The 25,042-nt window shown below is 46.7% G+C and overlaps 4 protein-coding genes across 4 annotated transcripts; 2 read left to right on the forward strand and 2 right to left on the reverse strand.

Annotated features, from left to right (window-relative positions):
* Window positions 1–11,289: 11,289 nt before the first annotated feature.
* Window positions 11,290–13,172, reverse strand: LY89DRAFT_780661 (uncharacterized protein; the record flags this gene model as incomplete). The annotated part of the gene is made up of 2 exons (XM_018222404.1): window positions 12,534–13,172; window positions 11,290–12,479 (listed from the first exon to the last, which is right to left on the reverse strand). The coding sequence occupies exons 1-2, from the start codon at window positions 12,877–12,879 to the stop codon at window positions 11,290–11,292; spliced, it is 1,536 nt and encodes a 511-aa protein (XP_018072978.1). The 5' UTR covers window positions 12,880–13,172.
* Window positions 13,173–13,710: 538 nt separating this feature from the next.
* LY89DRAFT_774492 (uncharacterized protein) lies at window positions 13,711–15,987 on the forward strand (the record flags this gene model as incomplete). The annotated part of the gene is made up of 2 exons (XM_018221969.1): window positions 13,711–13,832; window positions 14,534–15,987. The coding sequence occupies 2 exons, from the start codon at window positions 13,711–13,713 to the stop codon at window positions 15,537–15,539; spliced, it is 1,128 nt and encodes a 375-aa protein (XP_018072979.1). The 3' UTR covers window positions 15,540–15,987.
* Window positions 15,988–16,214: 227 nt separating this feature from the next.
* Window positions 16,215–18,209, forward strand: LY89DRAFT_548687 (uncharacterized protein; the record flags this gene model as incomplete). The annotated part of the gene is made up of 1 exon (XM_018208276.1): window positions 16,215–18,209. A coding segment is annotated over one exon (1,995 nt), but the record flags the coding sequence as incomplete, so codon positions are not given.
* Window positions 18,210–21,010: 2,801 nt separating this feature from the next.
* Window positions 21,011–23,376, reverse strand: LY89DRAFT_581992 (uncharacterized protein; the record flags this gene model as incomplete). The annotated part of the gene is made up of 10 exons (XM_018209139.1): window positions 21,011–21,440; window positions 21,494–21,707; window positions 21,759–21,929; window positions 22,071–22,306; window positions 22,357–22,478; window positions 22,530–22,640; window positions 22,688–22,859; window positions 22,916–22,925; window positions 22,979–23,073; window positions 23,198–23,376. 10 exons carry the CDS (start codon window positions 23,374–23,376, stop codon window positions 21,011–21,013), a joined length of 1,740 nt encoding a protein of 579 aa, XP_018072981.1.
* Between the last annotated feature and the right edge of the window lie 1,666 nt (window positions 23,377–25,042).

Consider the following 25,042-nt stretch of genomic DNA (forward strand, 5'->3'; position numbering starts at 1 on the left):
TAGCTTCGAGGACCAAAGTCTCTCATGGACAGCTCATTGTGTGTTCTCTCTCTTCTCACGAGAGTTCTCCAGTGTGTCATTCCAAGATAAAATCGAGGGATTTATTCACATACTCATCCCTCTCGAATCTAGTCCAAAACCAAGGGTTTCTCAAATTCACCCCACCTCGCAATTCGCTCAAATCTTCTTTTCGGTTCCAAATTTTTCCTGCCTGCCCTCTCTGTCCCAAAATTGCAAGAGACCTAACTACTTAACCACCTTGTCTCTAAGCCAACGGGAACCATAAGAAGCACAAAAGGCGTGAACAATCTGAATAAAGCTGTTTGAAGCTTGATACCTCGAGCATATATTCAGATGTGAGGGGAAGGAACTAAGTGATCAGCCGGCTCGTATAGTGTTGGAAGAAAAGTTAGCGAGACATACTATAGACTTGTTGTCTACTCTTCACTTCTTGTTAATCCTTTCTATTTTTCGTTCCTTCAACAATCACATTGGACGAAGGATAAAATGTTTTTAGGCTCCGAGATTCAACCTCTGCGGCCTTTCTGCCGCTCCTCACGTCGCTTGACAATCAAAGTCAAAACCAGCAAACGATATCTGTATCGGACGCGTGTTCTAGCTTCTATTAATTCTCATGGTAATGACAGAGTGTGGTTTATATATGCGTTGCTCTTAGTTTTCTTGAACGCGAATTCGTGTAAAGCCAGAAGCTTAAGATTCACTTCAATGCCTTTGAGCCACTTGATTTCATATTTAGCTTGGAACACTTCTATAGCCTTCTTTTAGTTAGGAGATCTTTCAACTGGAGTATATAAATACCCTCATCCAAGATAATTCATCAAGTCTTTGGGCTTCAATTAATGTTCGGACCAGGATAATACGGAGCAGCTATGAATGTTCTTGACATAGTGACTCGGTCTCGGCATCAATTTTATAAGTGGTGAGAAGCAATGAGTGTGTATTAAAGAGTACTCAGCACTTAGGGAGCAGATCGCCGTCACTTCTGTGTTCATTGTCAACTATCATCGGCCTCGTTCCTATATACTCAGCGTGGTGAAAAATGCAGTACGAAAACTTACATCAGCTGTCCACAACCAACACCGCGGCCAGGATGACACCCCAAACACCACTGTCATCCCGTTCCTAGTTTTGTCTCGCCTAAGTAACGTCTTTGTGCGGATTACAGAGAGACTGGAATGGGGTTTGTATAGAGGGGACGGAGAGCGGAGGGTGGGAGACGGAGGACCGAGAGAGGTGAACGGAGAGCGGGGAGCGGAGAGCAAGGTCTGATAACTTCACCCACAGGCTTTGGGTTACTCGACTTCAGTACTCAACTTCCAGAACGTAGAGGCTGCTACGAAAATACGTCTTGCGTCCTATTCGCACCTCTTTGTCTGTCATATTGAATTTTAGTGCTGGTCAGGAGTTGTTTATGTAAACCTTGTCCATCTTTCTCCAGCTCGGTTGTCTTCCAATTTGACTCATCCTGAACAAGAAAGTAGACCTTTAATATCTCACTCAACTTCTATTCACTCCAAACTCACAAAGACACCTTTCAACCATCCCCATCACAGATCCTAGGAGTGGGGTATATAAACCCCTAACTCTTGCAACGATATTGCACTTGGAAATTTCAGTTCGGGCTAGTTTCCCCAGTCTCAAATAAGTCTAGATCCTGACAACAATGCTTAGCTCCACTGCCATCCTGCTCCAAATTGTTCGAAAGGCTGAGTATACAAAATCCAATTCTCAAGTGGAACAACTTGAGGAAGCAAGAGAGAAAGAAAGGAATCAGCCTATTCAAAGATCGTTCTGAAAATTTGAATTGCAACTCACCAAGAGAAAGATCCGTTGTAACTATCAAAAACCCAAGCCTCTTGTGCTAGTTCCTATAGTCTTTATCCTGTTGTCATATCTGAATTTATTGCCAATAGCATCTTCATAATACTTTAAACCACGATCTGCTAAATACACATACTTCAAGACCCCTAGAAGGGAACGCGCTGATACATAAAGTTCCGAATGTATCCCAAAAAACTTTGAGACAGCTTTCCATTTCTCTCCCGCGTGTTCTCGTCTTCGTTTTTTGGTACAGCGCATCCATAACTACCAATGCGCGTTGTTTTTATACTTCTTTCCCTGTCTCTCTTCTTGCTCGACTTGATTATGCGAGCTTGGACCACGTGAGTCCTGAAATTTACCACGTAGATGCCTTCTCCACATCAATTGGAGCTACAGCTTCACTTGAATTTCAAATTCAGTAGCGGGTTATATGAACGTTTATACAAACAAAGAGGAGGCCCTCTTCACATGCTACAAATCAAGCAAAGATTGAATCCATGGTGGTAGAGCAGACCTGTGGTGGAAGAGCTTGGGTGCAAGCCAATTTAACCCCGCGAATTTCTGAGCTGTGGTTTCCCGAACAGTATTGAGGACACTCTAGTAACTGTCATACTCAGTTCCACTGTCAACTGTAGTTCAAATCTTATAACTTTTGGAATCATGACCTCACGACGAAGTGGACACACCGACACTGACTATCTCTGGTTAACATGACGATAGAACCTCATGAAGATGGATTGGTTTCGTGATTGGAGCTCGCTTTAAGAGGTTTCCAGGACACTGGAAGCGGTGAATTAATATCCTTCACCACCTCTTTATCTCTTTGCGGAGGCCTATTAATTCACCCAAGCTTACACAGTCTACGGGATAGGCACTCCTTGGTCCTGGAGAAGTATATAAAGCTTTCTATCCTCCCTGAAACGAGACAATCATAACTTATCCGCCAGAATGAGAACCAAAGTGGAGGGAAAGTTGAAGTAGGCAAGGTCACAAGAATTCAAGAAGAATTGCATTTCAGGTCTGGTCTCAAAGTATGAAGACGTAAGAATATCATGTTAAATTCGATAATCAGGAAGGTCATGTGTTGCCATTTAAACACTCGTTGTTAAGTCTCTCAAACGTCTAAAATTGAACCTATACTGTTTAGTTGTTCGAAAGGTGCACAGGAAGGAGAAATTTCTGTCTACAGAGTCTCACCAGTAGAAGCCGAGACGCCCGATACATTGTGAGAGAGGGATGTGGATCATAGAGTACTGCAAGGAGAATGTGGGAAGGGAGGAATATATACCGGCCTTCCACCTCATTTTCAACAAGTAGAGAAAGGTTTGATTCGCTCCAGCACTGTATTTGCATTACGAAAGCTTCTCTTCAGTTTCCATAAACATGGTGCGCCTGTACTTCTTCAATCTTGGGAAAGTATATTAATCTCTTCCCCGTAATGTATTACAATAAACAACATAGTGGTCAGAGAATGAGTCTCGTGGGAGCCTGTCAAACCTGGGTAGGGGATTGGCAGACCATGTTAAGAAGTGACGGAGAAATTTGATTGCGTGCTTAGTGTATGAAATTATTCTAAGGCTTGAAATGTGGGAACATTGTCATCAATGAAATGATTCTTGTCAACTCTTGCTTCTTTCGAATTTGTGAGACCTCTAAGTCGAGGTACTTATGAACCGTCGATAACAGCAAGCTGCAGCTACAAAGGTCGATGATATGTTACGACGCAAATGCTCTTTTCACAGGTAGTCATCGAAAGAATGAAGAACAACACGGCGAGAAAAGAACGTCGGGCTTTATGTACCCTTTCCAATTGTTCATTTCCCAATTTCACGATTCACCCAGTTCTCCTCACAGAGGACATTCTCTCTCATCAGCCTCCTATCCCAATTCCCAGGAGTATATAAGCTGCTCCCCCTCCCCATTCCTTCTGCTCGATCAACACCAAAACCCACCAGGTGCATCGGGACTGGAAGGCCGTGTCGGCGCTCAAAGTAAGAATTTCATGAAACCTTGGTTAGTGCTGAAACATTTAAAGATAGATATAGATTCTCGAGTGTAAATACGTTCAAAATGTAGAAATTGTTGCCATCTTTATTTTTGTTGTCGACTCCCCCTTTTCCCTCGCTTAGATTTTGAAATGCCGAATCGATCGCCGGGAAATGCAAATTTAGCTACGAAGTTAGCTAATATGTCGAAACCACAATTCCTGTAAGTCTTGTTCTCGAAGATATTAGTTAAATAAAGATCGACATGGAGACAAAATCCGGTGTTTATATACCTCTCTTCCTCTTTCATACTATATACGCGCTTTACTTACATATTTGGGAAACTAATTGATTTAGTTTTTCTTTCACTCTTAGTGTAAGCTTTAGCCACTCTTCCTCCTTTTATCTCCAGCATCAGCACGATATAAACTCCTCCTGGCCCTCTTGCACGATCGACACAACATGTAAAAAAGTATGATCGATCGTAGCATAGACAAGAAAATTGCGACAATCATCCTGCTTGAAGTGCCTGAGCACGTTCTTGATCTCAAAGGGTTTAGAAATAGAATGTGAGGTTGAAGGTAGAAGAGGGCGGGAAGATAAAGATGCTGTCAATCTAAAATCTGTTATCAACCTGCCCCGCCTTTTCGCTCAAAATTAGGAATCATGGACCATCGTCAAGAACAGCAAGCAAGGTCCCAAAAAACCCAACAATCTGGCAATATCAACATTCCCGTGACCCAGAGAAAGTAGCTTAGTATCGAAAGAAATTCAACATGAAAAGAGCGCAGGGGGAGTTATATACTCCTCCTCTTGTTCACTTCTCACTATTTTCATTCACTTATTCTTATATTCAATAGTTTCAAACCCCTTGGCCCTAAATTCGACACCAATAATATATAAAACCTTCTTCCCCACCATTGCCTCTCTTGCTAGGAGCCATTGCTCGAAGCAACCAGGAAGGAAGGGTGGAAAGTGAAGGACGAGTGGAAGGAGGAAGAGAGTGGGGAGTGGGTGCGGACCATAATGTGTGAATACGTGCATTATTTCAAGGACTCGGCGATAGATTGTAGACTTACGAGTAAACAGGAATCAAAAAAAAGGAAGTGGGGAAGCTGTTGTCATCTTGACTTGTGTTGCCACCTCCTAGCTCGTACTTCTTTGGGCAAGGTTCAGAAAACTATCATTAAGCACAAGGAGGAAGCGTAAGGCTCAACGATACAGGAGCAACTTTAAGCCTCGACAAGCTTTCTTAGCGGTGTCGTCCATAGATTTCTTTAACTTTAGTCAAAATCTCCATAGACTGCTGCGACTTACTTACCTAACCTTCCCCTTGCTCACTTCTCAGTATCCAAATTCAAATTCACTTTTTCTGCCTCCATTCATGAGTTAAAACTAATTTTCCTTTTCGCAAGCTTTGCCGGGCCCAAAAAAATGTATATAAACGCGACCCCTCTCTATACAGCGCAATTAACATTGATCTCATCGAGTTCAGCGATGATGAAGCTGCCGGGCCCCGGGGATTTTAGACCGGAATGAATTGTGATTCAGTCAAAATTAAGACTACGAATATAGATTGGACGCTACAAGCGCTATGGCTGGAAACAAGAAATGAGTGGAACTCGAGGCTGAAAGATTCAAAAGTTTTGGGATTGCTGTTAAATTGAGCTCTGTTGCCAACTCTCTTACTTGTCTATCATAATTTCATTTATTTGCTGCCCAGATCCAAGGGAGGGGTATAGCCTTACGCTCAAATACATGCTCGGTGACAAGAGGTTTCCGCCTTTGTTGTCTTTATCGAGGACCATCTAGGAACCATGAAAGGGTTTATATACCCTCCCTTTCCAGCTAATTCGTACTTCTACACACTCTAACGCTTCGCCTTTAGATTCAATTTACCTATGATTCCAATTCACTCATTTTATTTCACCTCTATAACCCAACTTCTGACAATCCTCTCCTAGACCCCAGCCCCAAAAGTCTATATAAGCACCCCTCTTCTCACCATAAAACGAGCAACTCAAACTTGAGAGAATTCCCGGTGCGTATACACCGAGCCAGGGTCGAGACCGACGGTATACATGCGTTTTTGATATCACTGGATTTAGGATATGAAAGAAGGAATAGGGGAGTTAGAAAGACATGAAATAATTGAGTAAGAAAAGTGTTGTCAATTAATCTCCATTGTCAACGACTTCCTTTTTCTGTTCAAAAACTCAGCCAGCATGATAAACTCAATCATAAGTACGGCGTGTGAATTTACGCGGATATTGCAAGCTTTCTTTCTTTAGCTGTGTGGCTTTCCTCGGTGTCGGTGTTGTCGTTGACAAGCGGTAGTTAGGAAAAGTTGCAAAGAAGAGAGAGTAAGAGGCTTTATATACTTCTAACTTTCCCTCTCGTACTCCATTCCACTATTTCTCTCTTTACCTTTAATTTCAATTCACCCCCTTTCTCAAGATTCAATTCAACCTCACCCTCGTCTCCCACTTCCAAACTCCTCCATCCACTTCCTTCGAGCAGTATATAATGCCACCTCCTCCGCTTTCAGAACCAGCGACTTAGTTCCTAATCACGGATTGCACATATATATTGCGCAAGTAGTTTGAGACTAAGTTAAAAGCGGAGCGTATGAATGTGGTATTGCCGTTAACGCATGTGGAGAGAATGCGGACTTGGTAAAAAGTGGACAAGTTGGAAATTACTGTTAACTTGATTTTTGTTGTCAACTCTCTCTATCTCTCTTCCACGGTTAGAGTTTCTGCCAAATTAAGAACCTCAAACACAAATACCAATTATACTTTTGTACGGAAATACTGCGCAGTAACATCCCCGCACCCGCGATGAGGTAGCGCTAAAGGATTGTTTGGTAATTCAAAGATCTCCATGGAGAAATAAGGCGTGTTTATATACCTCTCCTTCTGCCTCTCAATCTTACTGTTACAAGATTTCTCCTCCTCTGGTTCTAAATTCAAATTCACTTGCGTTGTCACACGCGTCATCTCACCCTTCATCTCGAGAGTCAATTTAATTCACTGATTCTATTCACCTTTCTATTCCCGCTTCCAAAACTTTCTTCTGCCCCTTTGTCTTTTTCCCAGCAGTATAAACCCAAGTACTCAGACAACTCAAATCAAGGACTGCAATGAATGCAGGAACTAAGTCTGGTCACACAGAGCCCGGAAATTGACCGGGAAACTATCGACCATATTCAAGGCTGAAGGCACGATATGTGCTTGATATTGACGAGTTTAATGTGGAAAATAAGAGAGGTGGAACAACTGTTGTTAACGTAAGCCTTGCTGTAAACTCCTAGGGCTTTTCCTTATTGATTAAACAAAATGATAAATGCAGGGTGTGGACCGCCGCCCAGGAGATTCTCTGCGACAACTTTTCTCCGCTCAAAGCGCCGAACTCTAATCCTTGAGCAATTGTAATTGTAAGGATCTTCAAGAGGAAATTAGGGAGTTTCTATATCTATCCCCATCCCTCCAGCTCACATACTCGCTACTCTCACACAAGTCGAGAGCTAATTCACTACTGTCCCATCTCCTCTTTGCTGTGTGGATTTAATTCACTCTCTTCTTCCATAAAAACTGCAATCTCTCACCATAATCTTTTGATTCTAGGGGTCTATATAAAACCCCCCTCTTAACAGGAAGTCATCTCAAATCGACCCAATCTCAACAAGCAGGACCAAGAGCCAACCTAGGGATTAAAGACCACCTTCAAGGCCAAGGCTATAATTACACGTTTCGTTTTAAATGAATGTAAAGTGTGAAATCGAAAATTAGGGACACGGGTAAGTGGCGCAGTTATTGTCAATTTGATCTTTGTTGTCAACCATCTTAGCCAGGATTCAGACTTCATATGACCAGTAATCATAAACTGCAAGATTGAACCATAAACGAAAAGAGATTCGGGCCGGGACCAGTGTTCTCGGACGATCATGCCGTCTTCTAGCCAATGGATCGTTTTTGATGATATTTTAGAAAGGATAAATGGGGAGGTTTATATCCTCCTTCCATTTCCCGTTTTTTTTTTGCGCGTGACTCGAAAGTTGCAGATTCACTTCTCTTTGCTCTACTCATGACTTACTCATCTATTCTATCTTTGCAGAGTCGAGGGAAATATATAAATACCGCCCCTCCTCCCCTGCAGAGCGACAAATCCCTACTCATTAACGACTCTCTCACGATGAGCCCAAAATGTTTCTAGATTTTGGCGCTGATTAAGAACAAACTTAATAAGCGCATTTTTGCAGATCCATGCCAGAGAAAAGTGGAAAAAGTGTTATCAAATTGAGTGCTGTTGTCAAATCCCCTCATCCCAACCGTTTCGAAATTCATGCATTATAGCTAAGGTCAAAAGTGAGATTTGTGGTCTTCCATTCATAGGTATGGCTGTCTTGGCCATCCTCTCTGTTCCCTTTTCGCAATGGCGAAGAGGGGGGATTGGGTTTATATACCCCTTCAAATCCCTCTGACATACCTTCAGATTCCATTCACCCTACTTACACCTACAATCTTCTCACGCAACAGTCACCACGAAATCCAATTCACTGATTGCTCCCTACCTGCACTTCCTGAGTCCCAGTCCCTCCTCGTCTAACTTTGGTAGTAATTATAGAAACCCACGCCTCTGCACAGCAAGACAATCCATTCAAATCAATATGGACCACCACGAGACTCGCACGAGGGTAGGGGATTGCAGACCACGTCTTGAGCCGGGGCCATGGGTGCGCCAAGTTTCAGCAAATACAGAATAAGGAAAGAGAATGAAAGTGGGGAAACTAATTATTAGCAAAGTTATTGCTAACTTGATTCCTGTCGCTAACTTACTTATTATTGTCAATTACCAGCTCTCCAAGTATCCCTCTCTAAAATTTCATCTACTTATTAGCTAAAGTGCCAAGTACGAGCCCTAGTCCACTATAATACGGCGGTGCTCAACAAAGACCTTTTCTCGCCTTGTTCTGGTTCCCAGCGCTCGTATTTTGGGTACTATTGATTGCCAAAGAGAATGGAGAGGAGCTTTATATATACTCCGTCCACTATTACTTCTACTCTCTTTCTTTTCGCCTCTAGATTCAATTTACTCCTCGACTCTCTTCTTTCACTACGCAATGCAATTCACCTATATCTCCAAACACTTATTCCCAAATCCCCCTCCCTCTCCATCTTTCCTTGCCCAGCTCTCGTAATATATAAACCCTCAATCCCACTAAACAACAAGCTCAAACTCGAAGCAAATAAAGGTGAAGAAAGGATTCCGAGCCGGGGAACAGCCGGCCTGGGAATTGAAGACTACGTTCAAAGTCATTGCTATAGCTGTGTGTTGGATATTATTAGTTTAAAAAAGCGAAGAAGAGGACGCGGAGAAATTAAGGAGTGAGGTATTTATCATCAATTTAATTTTCATCGTCAACTCTCTTCTTTCTCTCCCTTCCTCGAATCCTAGACGACAAGGAACTGTAAATACAAACCACAAACTCAAGCAATTTGTGACGCCATCTGAATCTCGACATGGTTCTCTCGATCGATCTGCTTCTTTGCGATCAGGATTATTTACTTCCTGAAAAGAAACAACAAAGTTTATATACACCACCTCGATATTCTTTCCGCTTTTTTGTGTTCTGATATTTAGATTCACCTAATCTGTAATATCTTACATACTCTTACCCTTAATTTCAGAATTTAATTCACCCCTCCTCTACACTCACCATCTCCCGCGAGGAGATATATAAACCTTCCCCCCTCCCCCTCCATATACTCCAAGCAACCCAAACTCTCGAAATGGAGTCTCATGGCGTCTAACTACGGAGACTTCGAAGAATTGGAGACCATGTCCCGGGCCCGGGGCCGGGCTTCAAATCCACACTTAATATTTACGAGTTCAAATTACAATTACCAAGAAATAGGCAGTAGAGCTTCGCTGTCAATTTGAAGTTTACTACCAACTCCTTCTCTCCCCATCGAGATTTCAGGAAAAATTAATAAATACAAATAAAAGCGTAACAGCAAAACCCCGGGGCTATTTAAGATCATGCTCGGCGACGAGTTTTCTTCACTTGAAAATTGCCTCTTCCTGGATTTGCATAATGAGGATTGTGACGGGGAGGGGAGGGAGGAGGGAGGAGGGAGGAGGGAGGAGGGAGGAGGGAGGAGGGTTATATACTCCTCCCCTCCATATCCCTCTTACTTATCTCTCAACTCAATTCACTCTTTTCTGTCTTACACGCCCTCCCTCTTTTTCAATTCAAAATCCAAATTCACCTATCCTTCCCCACCTCCCTACCTACCTCCCCATTTCCATTTCCATTTCCAAACCAAGCCTCTCTCCCTCCACCCCTCTTTTCTACTCTTGAGATCTATATAAACTCCCTTCCTACCACCCCAGACCAAGCAACTTAAAATATAAATCGATCATACGCTGACAGGGGAGCCGGCGACCACGTTGTGGAAAGGCTAATTTATGACTGACTACCTGATTTAATTATTGAGTATTTGGTGGAGTGTAGCGAGGAGATGGGGGGGGGGATGGGGGGAGGTTGTTATTGAAATTGAAAATTATTGTCAATATCCTTTTCGCTATCGGCTTTAATCTATAAATCGAAATAACGTGAAAAAAAGCATAAAAACCCCGAATTCCAGACCTGCCTACAAAAAAATGCAGATTTTCTCGTGCTTACCCGGTGGCACGGAAGCAAGGCAGTGCAGCAATCGATTTCAAAGATTGCCCATTCCATGAGATGCTGAGGGAAGTGGGGAAGTGGAGCAGAGGTTATATAAATACCCGTTGTCTTGTCTCCTCTTTATCGCTTTCTGTTTCTTTTCTTTATCGTCTAAATTCACTTTTTTTCAAACTACAGCCAGCCTCTCCCTCCACCTCTCTTCCTCTTTTCTAGCTTTCAAAAGAGTATATAAAATCTCTCCCGGCCACCCAGAATAAGTCCCTCACTCACACTGGATCTCAAGGTACCTAGGTATGGTCTCAGGATGCAGCTTGAGAGCAGGCGCAGCGCCGGGTCAAAAATTGTATCCCCGGGTACCTGGGGCAGTAATCCTTGACTGAGATATTACTTTACTAAGGAAAAACATGAAATGAAGATGAGGGAGGTTGTTGTCAACTTGGGGCCCCGCTGTTATTTTTCTACGCCTCCGACAGCGAGAGAGGATTGTGTGAAAGGCTGAGATTGTGGGGAGACTCGTAGAGAGCGGGGTATGGATAAGTGAGGCGTTTCCGTTCTGCGCCTGAGACCGATATTTTGTTCGTGAGATAGTGAGAGAAATGGAAAAGGAGGTCAGGTGAGGTATAAATACCCTTCCTCTGCTCTCTCTTCTTTCTTTTAGTCTAAATTCACTCTTCTTCCTATCATACACCTCCACTCTTCTTTCCTTCCTCCTTCCCCACAACATTCATTCAAACTTGACTATATACAAGAACCATCCAACCCCTCCCAATCCTACCCCCACAGCGCCCCCCTAACCCTCCCGCCCTCTCCCCCCGGCCCAAAAACAGTACTCCTCTCATCCTTCCAACAAACCTCACCAACCTTCCCCTTCTTCCCCCTCCTCCCTTTTCCCTTTCCCACCCCATCCCTCCCAACCTTCTCAACAACCACCCCCTTCCCATTCCCATTCCCCACACCCTCCCAACTCCCTTCTTTCCCCCCATTCCCTCCCACTAGACTCCGTCTCAAAGCCACATTCCAGCTAAACGAGCTCTCCCACGTCCCAGCGAAGATAGAGGAGCGGAGTAGGACTTCGTAGTCGACTAGTAGCGCTTGCTGCCATTCGAGCGCCCTGAGGGCTGCCCATTCGGATTCGAAGCCTGGGGTTGGGGGAGGCAGGAATGTGCCTGGTGCGAGGGGGCCGCTGAGGAGGGAGGTGGCTGTTTCGGTTGTGGGGGGAGGGGGTGGAGATTGTTGCGTTGAGGAATTGGAGTTTGGACGAGCAGCAGCAGGAGGGATTGAGGAGATTGGAGCAGTGGTGACGAAGAGCTCAGGGTCGAACGATGACAGGTAGATCAGTCCCAGCTCAGACGTCGCAGCGAGGGATAGAGCGTTAGAAGTTTGAACCTCAGCGGACGTCCAACCAGCTTTCTCGGCATCTTTCCCAACCCTCAAATGCACGCCCATGAATTTCGCGGCCTGGACCCCACCACTAGGCGAAAAGACGAGGTCTAACCTATATTTCTCGTAGAGCGCGAATAAGACCGCGGCTGCGACCCGTCGAATATCCTCGTTTGGACGGATCAGTTTGCCGAAATTGGAGACGAGATCCTTCTCATCGTAGGAGAGGGGGAATTCGAGGAGGGGCGTTTGGAGGGTTATTAAAAGCGGTTTTTGGGGCGAGAAGGGCGAGGGGTGTGTTTTGTTTATGTGGACTGCGAGGTCGGCGGGCCAGGTTTGAGGGGAGGTGAGGATGCTGGATAGGAGGAGGGGGGAGGTTGAGATGGAGGTTGGAGAGAGGGCGATTGGGTGCGCGGTGGAGGGCAGGTTGTAGAGGTCGTTTTTATTGGGGATGAGGGTTATTTGGGGGCAGGAAGAAGTGAGGGCCGCAGTGAAGTGGGTGCTGTCGAAGAGGTGGGACATTAGGAGAGTTGTGGGAGGCGTTGTGGTTGTTAGGAGAGTTGGGAGAATGAATGATGTTGCTGTGAAATAGAGAATTAGTTGGAGGTGGAGAGAGGTGGAAGAGAAGTGCTTACCACCAGCAAGAATAGTGTAACGGACACAATTCAAGATAACGTTCCTAACGTTCACGACCCCTTCTGCCGCGACTTCACACTCGAATATCAATCCCGGCTGCCATTTTGCTGCGTTACATAGCGCAACCAATGTCTTGTTATCGAAAGGGCCATCGATCTCGGTAGAGAGAAAGTTTTCTATAAACAGGGCTTTTTTGCCTTTGGTGGTAAGGGCGTAGAGATCCTTGACAGAAGGAGTAGAAGAGAAGGAATGTGAGATGAGGTACGAGGTTGTGAGAAGAATAGAGAGAAGGATGACGGTGAGTTTGCCAAAGTACCAGGCGCGTGGGGAGATGGAGGATATCATGGCCTGCCTCTAGAGGGAGGAAGGAAGAGAGGAGCTGATGCTGCATTGCTACGTGTTGTGAGGATAGGAGGAATGTCTTGGAACTGAATTGAGGCTTTTGATGTGGCTGGATGAAACATGGCAAATGGAAGATGCAGATAAAAGAATAAAGAAAATCGCGGGGAAACAAGAACCAGACTGGGAATATCCATGAACTTTCAGTGGATAGAGTGAAGCTATTTCCATGCAATATCAAGTATGGAATCTTTCTCTATTTAAATGTCAACGACAACTTGTCGATGGCACAAATCAACTCTCAATCTCAAAAGGATGTGGATGTTTCCGCAAAAGAAAATGCTGTAGTCTGGACCCCGCCACGTGAAAATCACAAACAAGTTTCAATTGGCCTTCAACAGACCCCGGCCGTACAATCGGAAGCCTCAAACTTGGGCCCGACCGTTTGAGGGCACGGGAAGATGCAGCAGTGAAGTGGCCACCATCCATTAGGCCCAGTACCCATAGATAGTTCCATGCAGCCAGATATTGAACTTCTCTGACGATCATTAAAACATCTTGGTACGAATATATCCAGGATTGGCAGATCCCGTTGATATTGGATCATTAACCATAAGTCCCAACGCATGATATCCCAATTAGAAAGCGCGAGTGCCGTGGAAGGCGTCGAGATCCTCGAGGATGACAGCTCTCTCTCTACGCGTGCACAATCCCGGTCAACGAACGCTCGGACGAGGCGCGAGAACCCACGATACGAGGGGAATGGCCGTTCCCCCTCGTTTGTTTGGATTCCGCCTTGATTTTTCTGCATGAGACTGAATCACGCACACCGTGGGGATGGTCGACGGGAGATGTGCACTGTATTTTAGAGAGATTGAAGGGGAGTGGCAGTCAGAATGGTTCATGCTGGGTGAAGATGGTGGCGGTGAGGCTGGAGAACCACCCATGGACGATTGCATGTGAGTCCTGGAAAGTGAGGCACCCAAACACGAAATGGTCAGGCTGCCAGACGCGAAATCCAAATACGGTAAGCGTCGACGCGTCGATGAAAACTGGAGTGAAAAGTGAGGATTCATGGCACCACGCTCAATTGGACGCCAGGAGTGATATCGATGCACTCGTGTTACTGTGCCCAACTGTGGCTCCCTCGTGAAGTCTCGTAATATTGATATTGTGACCATTGGGAGGGTTGTGTTTGTGATGATCCAGTTGCCCGTTTGTCTCAGTCGATGTTGCACACACACAGTCGTTCGTCTCTGATCACCGTCTCACTCTCATCCCATCCCATCCCATCCCATCCCATCCCATCCCATCCCATCCCATCCCACCTCACCTCACCTCACCTCTGCACTGCAACCACGGACTCCACCTGCCAGCCAAGTTCAAGGCCGTCTCCGGAAGAGCAGCCGACGACGGGAGGGGCCACCAGAGCTCTAGTAGAGTATCACGGCATTGCGCAAGGGTTTTCCCTTTCATGGTTTGGGTGGAAGGACAAGAGTGTTTCTGCTGCACCGCACAAGCATTGGGACTCTCCACTGCTGCAAACCCAGTGGATTGTGTATACTGTATCAGTTGAATCGATCTGCGCGATGTCCTAGTAGAGTTAGATATATCTGCAACATCCTGTCCATGGTGTCTCTTGTGCTCTGTGCCAGCCCAGTCAAATCCACAGTGTCCGTCGCGCTCGTCCACGCCCCGAGCTGGACTGGCGTGTCCTCCACTTTTATCCTCCCCTGCGACTCTCGTTTCTGCCCCCAAGCAAAGTGCATCTGCATCTGCATCCATCTGCATCCAACCGGGACCCAAGCAAGACCAGACCAGCCCCAGCAGCCCCAGCCCCAGCTAAGGTCAAGCTCAAGCTCATCCACGGCCATCCAAGCTCTTCCCAACGCGACTTGGAACTCTGCATCTTCCTCCAGACTGCCAGACTACCAGACTACCAGACTTTTGCCTACAAAGTGCAAGTCGTGCCTACCAGACCCAAAAGAGGCCTTTACCCGCCATCATCACATCGCTCTGCAGTTGCATCGCATCGCATCGCATCGCATCGCATCATCGACCGTCACTGTCACCTCCCCTTCGCTCTGCTGCTGCTGCTGCTGCTGCTGCACTCCTACCTTGGCCCATCACATCTGCAGCCAAACGAGAAGAGAAGGACGAACAGCAAGAGGAACACTCTTCCCACGAGTAAGAAGCGTCCTTGCCGCGAAAAAGACCAGATCGAGCATATTCAGATTCAGGATCAAATTCAGGTTCGCGTCTCGGAGAGCAGAACCGATATCATTCGTTGCCTATCTATCCAATCCCAATCTGCGGGCCCTGTCGAGATCTTCACTTCACGCCCCGCCGCGCACCCGCAAACTCGCCAGTCTCGATTCTCCTCAGTCTCACCTTTTCACTCGTTCACTCCTCCTCCCACTCTCTCGCGCATCTCCTCCCCACGCCCACGTTTCCACCCAACGCCAAAAACTCCCATCTCCCAATCCCAATTCATTCCCTCACGTTCTTTTCTCTCCAATCCGAACCCTCGTCGCTCTTCCTCCTCCGTAGGACCAACTACGACGACGCTCTTTAACTCTTTCGACCTCCTCCGCCGACAAACATTCCTCTTTCCTCCATTCCTTGGAATCCGATCGACTTTCATCCACCCGTCGTGCAACGAGTGAATGACTGAGCCATCCGGGTCGGACTTTTGGCAACCTGACGGGAACTAGTTGAAAGGCAACTACCGCGCCGAACAGGAAGAAAAACGAAAGTCGAACACAACCTGAACTTCATCCGCGCGCACGATTGCATTTCCCTGCCACTCGACTTTTTCCCCAAACAACAGAGGCGCAAGAGCTGGACTGTCCTTACACTGAATTTCAATTGAGCAGCATTCCGATCATTCTTGCACATAATAATCCGTCGTCGACACGTCGCAATTGAGAGAGCAGAACCAGTCGACTCGAACCACGAACACCCAGTTCTCCCGCCGGCAGATCTCCATGCAGGAACTCTAAGAATTGCGGTCCACCAGATAATCCGATTTGCTTCCGATATCCTCGATCGATCGCTCTTACAAGAGACGCGCCGTCATTCAATTCACTTCTTGCTCATTCAATCTCGCGGCTCTTTGCCAACCGCAACCTTACCTCGACTCGACAACTTCGCGACTCACGATTTCCTTCTTCCCTTCTACCTTCAATTCTCCCTAGGCTTCTTGTACCATACTTTTCTGTAATCACCCATTCAGCTCACCGTTTGCCTCGGTGCTGTACAGCACTCCTTGCTTTCCCCCCACCTCCACCCACGCAATCACATTCCAGTCGCGTCGATACACAACAAACATGTATTGCCCCAACGGCTCCGCCACTCTGCCTCGCGGCTTTCGATTTCATCATGAAGAAGGTCCCAAGACTCCCGAGCCTGTATCGGTGAATGAGACTCGACAACCTTCCCCGCCTCGACAACGATTCAAGGTCCGAAGACGAAATGCCTCAAACCTACAAGCACCTACCGCACAATTCCTTGCCTCTGTCGCTGCTGCAGACGTACCGATCCCTACAATCGAGATCCCACAAATGCACCTAGGAGATTCAGAGATGGTAGATCGAGAAGAGATCGAGACTAATATTCACCTACTTGGACCACAACCATACCCATTCCGATTTGCTTCACCACCAAAGACCCCTCTTCCTACTCTATCTATGGATGACGTTGTCTCTCGACGCCCAGATTGGTCTATGGGTACCCCTTCACCAGCAGCTGAGGACTACTTCCAGCGACCAACATCTTCTCATTCGAATGCGTCTTCTAATTCCGACGATTCATTCTACAGCGGTAGTCGAGCTTCACGACCATCAGAAGATGGCAGTTGTACGAGTCCGGAATCGGAGGCTGGTGATCCTTTCCAATTCCCCATCTCGAAGGGTAAAGGAAAGGCTATGTCATATGAACCAGTTGAGCAAGAGCCATTTGAGCAACGCCTCCCTCTTAACACCAATCTTCGCAGCAAGACTCGAAAGAATGCGATCTGGACACAAGCTCAAAGTGCTCATCTCTGGGCAACTTACAATGTCTACCTCCAAGACCCCACTGTTACTCCGTTCAGAATCGGTGCCAGCTCAATCCCACCAGAGGGAGTCTGCCACAGAGTAGCCAGAGAGGCTAAGAGAAGCTGGAAGGGTCCAAAATCGACTGCTCCCAAGGTTCTTACCAGAGTTGATTCAAGTTCATCACGTGAGTCAGAGAAGAGTGGAAGCGCAACTCCAACTGGTGAAGCTCCGAAGGTGTATGCACAATGGCCTCATGCTAGTTCTGCATCCCGAAACCGCCTAAGAGAGATGTGCAAGTCGAATAGCACCAATGTCTCTAGACATCGTCACTTGCAATCTCGCAGTCCAACCCCATTCACCAAGCTGAACCGACTTCAAACTCCTGAGCCTCCACGAAAACCCGTGAGTGCATTCAATACCAAGGACATTGCTCTATCTCTCACTACGAGTACTGCTGAGAGCATGCAACCCGATGGACCACTTGCAAAGCTGGGTGGAGACCTCTTGGTTACTCCAACCCCAGCAACATTCTCTTCTCTTGGAGAACCTTTGAGCGTCCCCAAGTCTCACAGCCTGGGTAACGGTATCAACCTGGAGAGAGGTCCTCGACGTCTTGGTTCGCCTTTCGTCGCTCGTACCTATGGACCCAGCTCCTCACGAAGTCTCCATCCTTACGATAGTCGACCATCTCCACCTCGAACTCAATCGGACATTCAGCCACTTCGCTCACCTGTTCGCTTTGATCACAACCACAACACGCGCTCCCTGAACAATACTCAGAAGCGACGTGCTGCACACGATCTGGAGGAAGAGTTGAGTCCTAATGGAGCAATCGTTCGACCAAGCATCCTCAACGAGCAACTCTTCGGTACTCCTTTCGCTCAACGACGAGTTCGAAGCCGTGGTTTCAGTCTTGGAGATGAGGCTTTACGTCATCGTGCTCCTGGAATCTTCCAACCTTCACCCATCGTAGAGCTGGTCGTCCCACCAAAGATCCAGTCACCCGTACCTCAACCTGCCTCTTCCGCAGCTCCTCAACTTCTCCCTGCAGCCAATCTCGCCCCACCTCGTCTTGGTTCGCCATTCTCAGCCTCGGGTCCTAGTCATACCTTCCCACGACGACTAACCTCAGATGGATCCTCTACAGTCCGCCGCTCTCAATTCGCAACGATGCACCAAACCCGTCGATCCATCGAATCCTTCGACTTTGGCGAAGGTCCCAGTCTTCAGAGCCGTCTCGAACAACTCGACCAAAAACTCCAACAAATCCGTGAACGAGAAGCCGCATCTCGACGTCAATCTTCCGACGAATAAAAAAGCGATTTTCCAAGACTTCAAAAGCATATTGAAGGAGTTTTCTGAATACATCTTGTCTAAAAACTATTTGTTCTATCTGCCACATTTTCTGTTCTCTTTCTTCGTTGCATTGGCATATGCATTTTTCGGGGTCCTCCTTTTTCGACTTTTTATGACGATAACGAACGAACGATGATCTTACATACGACACGAACGGATGAATTTCATGTCAGGGACGAAATCACAGAACTGGCTGCTGGCGTTTTTCTTTTTCTTCTCTTTCTTTTGCAAAGACGTCTTTAAAGACTCTTTGCTTTTTTTTCTTGCTTTGCTACTGAATGGATGGAGTTCACTGGGCTGGATGGGGACGGGGATACATTATGACATTGTAACGAATGGATGACATGGCTTTATGACGCGAAATGAATTGCGAGGGTTGCGATGGGGTGGGGTACATAGGTGCAGGAGGGGTGTGCATAATGATGATAGGAAGGAAGGGGGCTTTGTGTAGATAGATGAACGAATGGAGGGTGGATAGAAATGATATCATGACTCAATATTCCCACTTTTTTCTCTTCTTGCTTGCTACTTTACTTGTTCTTCCTGGCGAGTGAACAGCTGCTTTAAGTAGAGCGAGGGAGTCTCTTGCAATGCATACCAAGGTAGGAATTTCCATTTCAATCTCTTCCTCCCAGCTCGTTCGTGAGCTGAACTAATCTTCTAATCTCTCAGCAAGGCAAAGATCTCTCTCTCTCTCTCACAGTTTAGATAAAAAAATCCCGCTCCGTTTTCTTCTATTCGCACGCTCACGCTCATGTTTTCTTTCTTTCTTTCTTTCCTTAAGTCATAGTACACTGATTACCTGATTTTCCCCCTTAATTCTCTTCTCTCCTCTCCTCCTCTCTCCTCTTCTCTCCTCTTGTTATCTGTTTGTTTAGTTTGTTTGTTTGTTTGTTTCTTTGTTTCTTTGGTTCCCTTGGTTCTCTTATCGCTTGTCGTTCATTTCAGAATTTCAGATTTTAATGGTCACTTACAGGTTTCAATTCTCGTCTCGATATATCCATTTCTTCCACATCTGACTGCAGAAGAAACTAGCTAGGATATATGGCTTTGGCTATGGACATCAGATAAATTTTATAGGGGAAGGGGAATGTGTGGGGTGGGGTGGGGTGGTTAATGAGATGAGATGAGAAGTCCATGGTTTCTTCATCTTGGACTCAGGGCTGGGGTGGAAGGTGGATGTTTGTTTAGGGGTCTGATCTAGGGATATCTGGTTTGTGGTGGGAATTTTGGGTGTTTGTGAGGAAGGAAGGGGTTTTGGTGAGAAGAGATTGATGGGAAGAGAGGGTTGATTGGGGGAGGAAGGAGGGATGGGGAGAGAGGGTTGATGGGGAGATGATGGGGAGGGAAAGGAGGAGATTTGGGTAAGTGAGGTTGAAGTGCGAGATGAAGAGCTAGTGCTGGAGTTAGAAAAAGAAAGTCTCTGTTATTATATTTTGTTGTCAGTCTCAGAATTCCACGTCCCAAATCTTTGAGATGCTAATATAATAAAAGACTGACATTTACTCTTAGATCTACTGATCTATTTTCCTCTTCATATTAATGAAGTGTTTTGCTTGAAGATAGATTCTGCACTATCACAGCAAAACGCGGCGCAACGACACTGGTTCGAAATCTAGCTATGAACCTCTTTCTCGCGATGTTTTTGATTGATCACTAGTAGATCTTCCTTCGATTCCTAGTCAGGAGGTCTCGCATTTCATTGGAGAGATGGGGAGAATACTCGACTTTCAGCTCAATCACTCGAGATATGTTGTTCTTCATGCATGCAATGCGCTATCTAATATTTAATCGATGTAAATACGTACTACTACAACGAAGCACTTCCTGTACCAGCATCCATGCAAAATTCCTCCTACCCCCCACAAACATACATCTCAAAATCGCGCTACAGTACGCAACGTAAGAAACAGCCGTAGTTGGAAATATACAGTACATAGCAGTGATCCCCTTCCCCTTTTTCAGCAACCAATTCCCAAAGGAACAAAAAAAAAAAATCCCCTAAACCAAACCAAACCGTCATGCAAGAGCCTTACGCTGTATTATTATTATTTTTCAGTTCGTCTAGGTTTTTATTCGATCAGTCTACTCACTCACTCACTCCCCTCTCATCCCACCGCTCTTCATCGCTCATGATTATCTTTTTTTTAGACTTCCGGCGATTGAAGAGGGGCTGGTTTCACTACCTTGGTTAATTGGTTGGTTTATACAGTACAGTACAGTACAGTAACAGTATGTCTATTAACGACTCAATGAAGAGCTGTGAAGTACCTAAGTATTTATTTATTTTTTCTCCTTTTTTTTGGGAAAACTCGATCCTCGTTTTGTTTGGAGCAAGGGTCTTGTTGGTACCATTCAAGCCCCTTTTTACGACTGGGTACGTGCTGAGGGAGGGGTTGTTTGGTAAGTTGTCGAGATCGATCTTGGACTGGACTCGTGTAGGAGGGAGGGACGGATCGATTGGGAAGAGCGATGTGGAGAAGGGAGGGAATGTGTGAGCGTTGATGAACAGATTAATTAGCGAGGAGTTAGAGAGAGAGACAGAGAGAGAGAGATTGGAGCCGTGATTTTCGAAATCAGGAATTGCGTGCAAGCACGGCACCAATTATCTTGAACGATCGGGCTTGTGATTTGAAATCTTTTCCATTTGTATATACTTCATCTCAAGCTACGCACCATGCAATCTCTCACCTCCTTAACTAATCCAACAACCACTACTTCCACAACCCAATCCCTCCCCTCGATCAGAAAATAGCCAACACAAAAGCCTTAATCCACGCCAACGGCCCCCTCTTCACCTTCTCCGACTGGAACTGCGCAATGCTCTGCCTCCTATACTCAGGATCGGCATTCAGCCCGCTAATACCCCGCTGCTCCTCCCTCATCCCTGTATAGATATCGATGTCGCTAATCTTGACGTACAGCGGCCTGTGCGCGGGCACCTTGAACCAAGAGTACGTTTTCCAGATGATGTACAAGAAGACGATGAAGGGACCCGCGAGGTAATCTTGGAAGAAGATGGTGGCGCTCAGGTTGGGGCCACCGACGGGGTAGAGCGCGACGTAGAATTGGGCCGCGAGGCAGAGGAAGTTCATTACGGCGCAAACGTAGGAGCCCCAGATGCCGAAGGCGGCGCGGAAGGGGAGCTCGTCTGTGCTGTGGCCGTTGAGTTTCCTGTTTATGCACGGTTAGAGAGGGACGAGATTGGGGGAGAGGGGCCAAAGTACCATGCTTGACGGAAGCGGATGTGTGCAACGGCGATACTGCCGAAGATGAAGAAGGAAGAGAGGCCGGAGAGGGAGAGTAGCCAAGTGAAGACGTTGCCACCGCCGCTAGTGTCGAGATTGATGAAGGCGAGGCAGCCGAAGAGGACTTGTAGGATTACAACGACGACTGGACGACCTTTCTTATCGACGTAGGCAAATTGGGGTGGGCCCATACCTGTTTGTGGTCAGTGGTACTTTTTTTTAAGCAGGGTGTAGAAGGACTTACCGTTGTGAGCCAAGGCTTGGAAGGTTCGGGTAGAGCCAAAGGTGCACGAGTTGGCAACGCTCATGACGGAAATCAAGATCATGGCATTGAAGATTGAGGGAAGTGCTTTGATACCTGCGAGCTCGATTGCGATCACAAAGGGCGAGTGTCGACTTTCGGCTCCGGTGCCACCTATTGATGGATTAGTATACATTTCACAAAGATCTAGGAGACAAGTAGATGATGCAGATTGAGATAGATCATCTCTTTGGAGCAAGTTCCGAAGAGCACGGATATTAAGATGAAGGAGAATAGGGGTAAAATTAGACATACTGTAAAGGGGACTGTTTTCGGGTACAATGAGACCAACCAGGAACAGATTGATGATGTAGAAAAGGCAAATACGCCAAACGACCTGCTTGGTGGCTTTTGGGATTTCTTTTTTAGGATCTTCGGCCTCGGCAGCAGCGAGTCCCGTAAGTTCGGTTCCACTGAAGGAGAACGAGGCTGTGACGAAGACGGTACAGAATCCATGGAAGCCATTGAGGAAAGCACTGTAGGGAGAATGCCTAACAGTCCGGTTAGTGTGAGTTGAACCTTGGAGTAGGCTCATTCATACCAGTATCTGGCACCAATGTACCCTCTGTTATCGGTTGGTACACCGCCACAGTCGATGATAATTCCTAAAAGCATGAATCCGATACATCCAATGACTTTCATGGTGCTGAGAACGAATTCGACCTACTCATGTTAGCAATGACTAAGATCGTCCATTCATGAATGTTCTCTTACCTCCCCATAGCCTCTAACGCCAAAGAACTGGATGACAATAAGAGCAACAAGTAGCGGTACGATCCAAGCAGCATCATTGACATTCTCTACACTCGTCCAATAATGGATGATCTTGCTAAAGTCAGTGGTGACTAAGCATGCCAAGGGACCATTCTTACATTGCAAGCAGCGGAAATCTCAAAAGGGAGCACGGTAAGCCAAGCAATACCATACTCCCACCCACAGGCAAAACCCCACGAGGGATCAATGAACCTGCAAATGTACATGGTAAATGCGCCATTGATCGGGTACATGACGGACAACTCGGCGAGCGCTTGCATCATCAAGTATCTAGGCACACTCGTTAGGATACCTTCACGGAAGATTGGAAACTCAGGAATACGTACATCATGCCACCTGTTCTAAGTCAGTTACACTTGTCAGTCAAAGACGGATTGTATGGCGCTCACCAATGATCATGAAACCAATGAGCACGGCACCAGGACCTCCAGTCTGAAAAGCGCTGTTAGTCGCGACGAAGAGACCTGCACCGATCGCGCCACCGCTGAGATGAAGTTAGTATCTGCCATTGTACCTTGATAAACGAAGCTCAAGCAGATGAAAGCTCGTCAACGCTCTGCGCACAGGAATATCGAGGAAAGAGACTCGATCTAGGTGTAAAGACCTACATGGCGATCATCTGCATATGTCTCCCCTTCAGATTCCTATGCAACTTATTTGTCTCCACGACAAAGCCATCATTGTCGTCCGGGACCGTAAAGGCACCACCCGTTCCGATTTCATCGCCCTTGCCCCGCTTCTCCGGATCCGCGGGCGGACTGCTCGAGCTATCGTGATCGAGGCTCATGATTGTACTTCAACGAGGTCGCCTTTCATGTACAAACAGGAGAAAGGAACAGAAGACTGTGTGTGACAGGGAGAAGAAGTATATATATGGGCGGCTCGGACGATCTGGTGATGGAGGCCAAATCACTCGCAGAGATGAGATGATGGATGGGAAGCTCAGGTCGGATGAAATCCAGGATGCGTCGAGGGTGCATATGGGCGAACTTTCAACGCTAAATCTCTTCCGGACGCTGCGCTGATACAGCTCAAAGAGGCAAGTCGACTTGGTGATGGAGAGATAAGGAACGAGATAAGCCTAATTTGCACGCTGACAGCTCTGTACACCCGTCCATACCCGTGCCAATGGCATTTCTTTGTATGTTTATTCTCATAATTGCATCCTCTTTTCATTGTGATGAAAATCAACCAAGAAATTTGGACAACTGAAGTATAACATGCCAAGTATCGTGCAGTCAAGCTTCCAAAATCAAGAGATTTTAGGGCGGCAGCGGCACGGGTCAGCCCACCCTCAGTCCCAAACCAGGCGCTTAGCGCCGCGCTCCCCCCTACTAGCCCCTCTAGCGCAGATCGAAGCTTTTCAACCAGTGGATACTGTACTACAGTATGGTTCCCTGTTAGCTGTGCGTCCCCCGCAGTGACAGGTAGATAAGACGTGCCATGCCATACCATCCACCCACGGCGAATCCGAAGCTCCAAAGAATCAGGTCAAGGCCGATGTCTGTCCAATGTAACGACCCTACCCTACCCTACCCTTTTTTCCCCATGTACAGTAAAATGTGTGTGTCCGTTAAACAAGTCATCTCGGCCAGATTAATCTCTTCCCTCTTCCCTTCCCTTCCCGGGCACTGGTTCGCATGCGCACAGGACAGTACTGTACAGTCGTCCAAAGAAGCAGCTTGATAGGCAGGCGGGCGCTTTGCCACCGAGACGCAGCTGCGGGGTCCTCTTTTCCCAGTAAGCCCGCGATGGCTCCTGTTGGGTTGCGATACACGAGGGTCTTGCCTGATTGGGGGCAATGGCGAGAGGAATTCAAATTGGAATTGGAGGGAGGGTGAGCTGGTGATAGGTAGGTTGCGCGGGATGTTGATCGCGCTGCTGAGGGTGGTGGGCGCAATAGTTTGCGATTGTTTTACAGTACAAATTCAACAAATATCATGATCCCAAACATGTTTTGGAATATCAGCGGTGCTGACCAGAGAGCGGATGTGTGGAGAATGTTCAGGTCCTATGTATTCATGTAGACCTCCCAGCGAGTTTTCCGGGACAACCGAATTGACTCCATGGACCAATACGACCTTGATGACAGCCCATCGGTTCAAGCTGCTAACCTACCTCCGAAGAAGCTCGATAGACCGGAGATTGTTTTCCTCGATGGGTCAAGTACTCCTTCCATGTGCGGAAATGCCAAGATGCCTCCTGTTGAGAGAGACAGGAAAGACATCCTTCGGGAGGGTGAGCCAGATGGATTCCTTGACCTCATAGAAGGTTTACCCAAAAAAAAAGAAAAATTTAATACAGCAAACATGCCATGCACAAGTATGTGGCTAGCAATGATCTTCAGGGTCCCATGGACAGACATGGTCCCAAACAACAGTGTTCGTACAGTAAGTTGCTGGAGAACCCATGCCCGTTTCCTCGACGCCGTAGACTTTAATCCAGATAACCTT

The sequence above is a fragment of the Mollisia scopiformis genome (assembly GCF_001500285.1).
Source record: "Mollisia scopiformis unplaced genomic scaffold LY89scaffold_9, whole genome shotgun sequence".
NCBI classification, from domain to species: domain Eukaryota; kingdom Fungi; phylum Ascomycota; class Leotiomycetes; order Helotiales; family Mollisiaceae; genus Mollisia; species Mollisia scopiformis.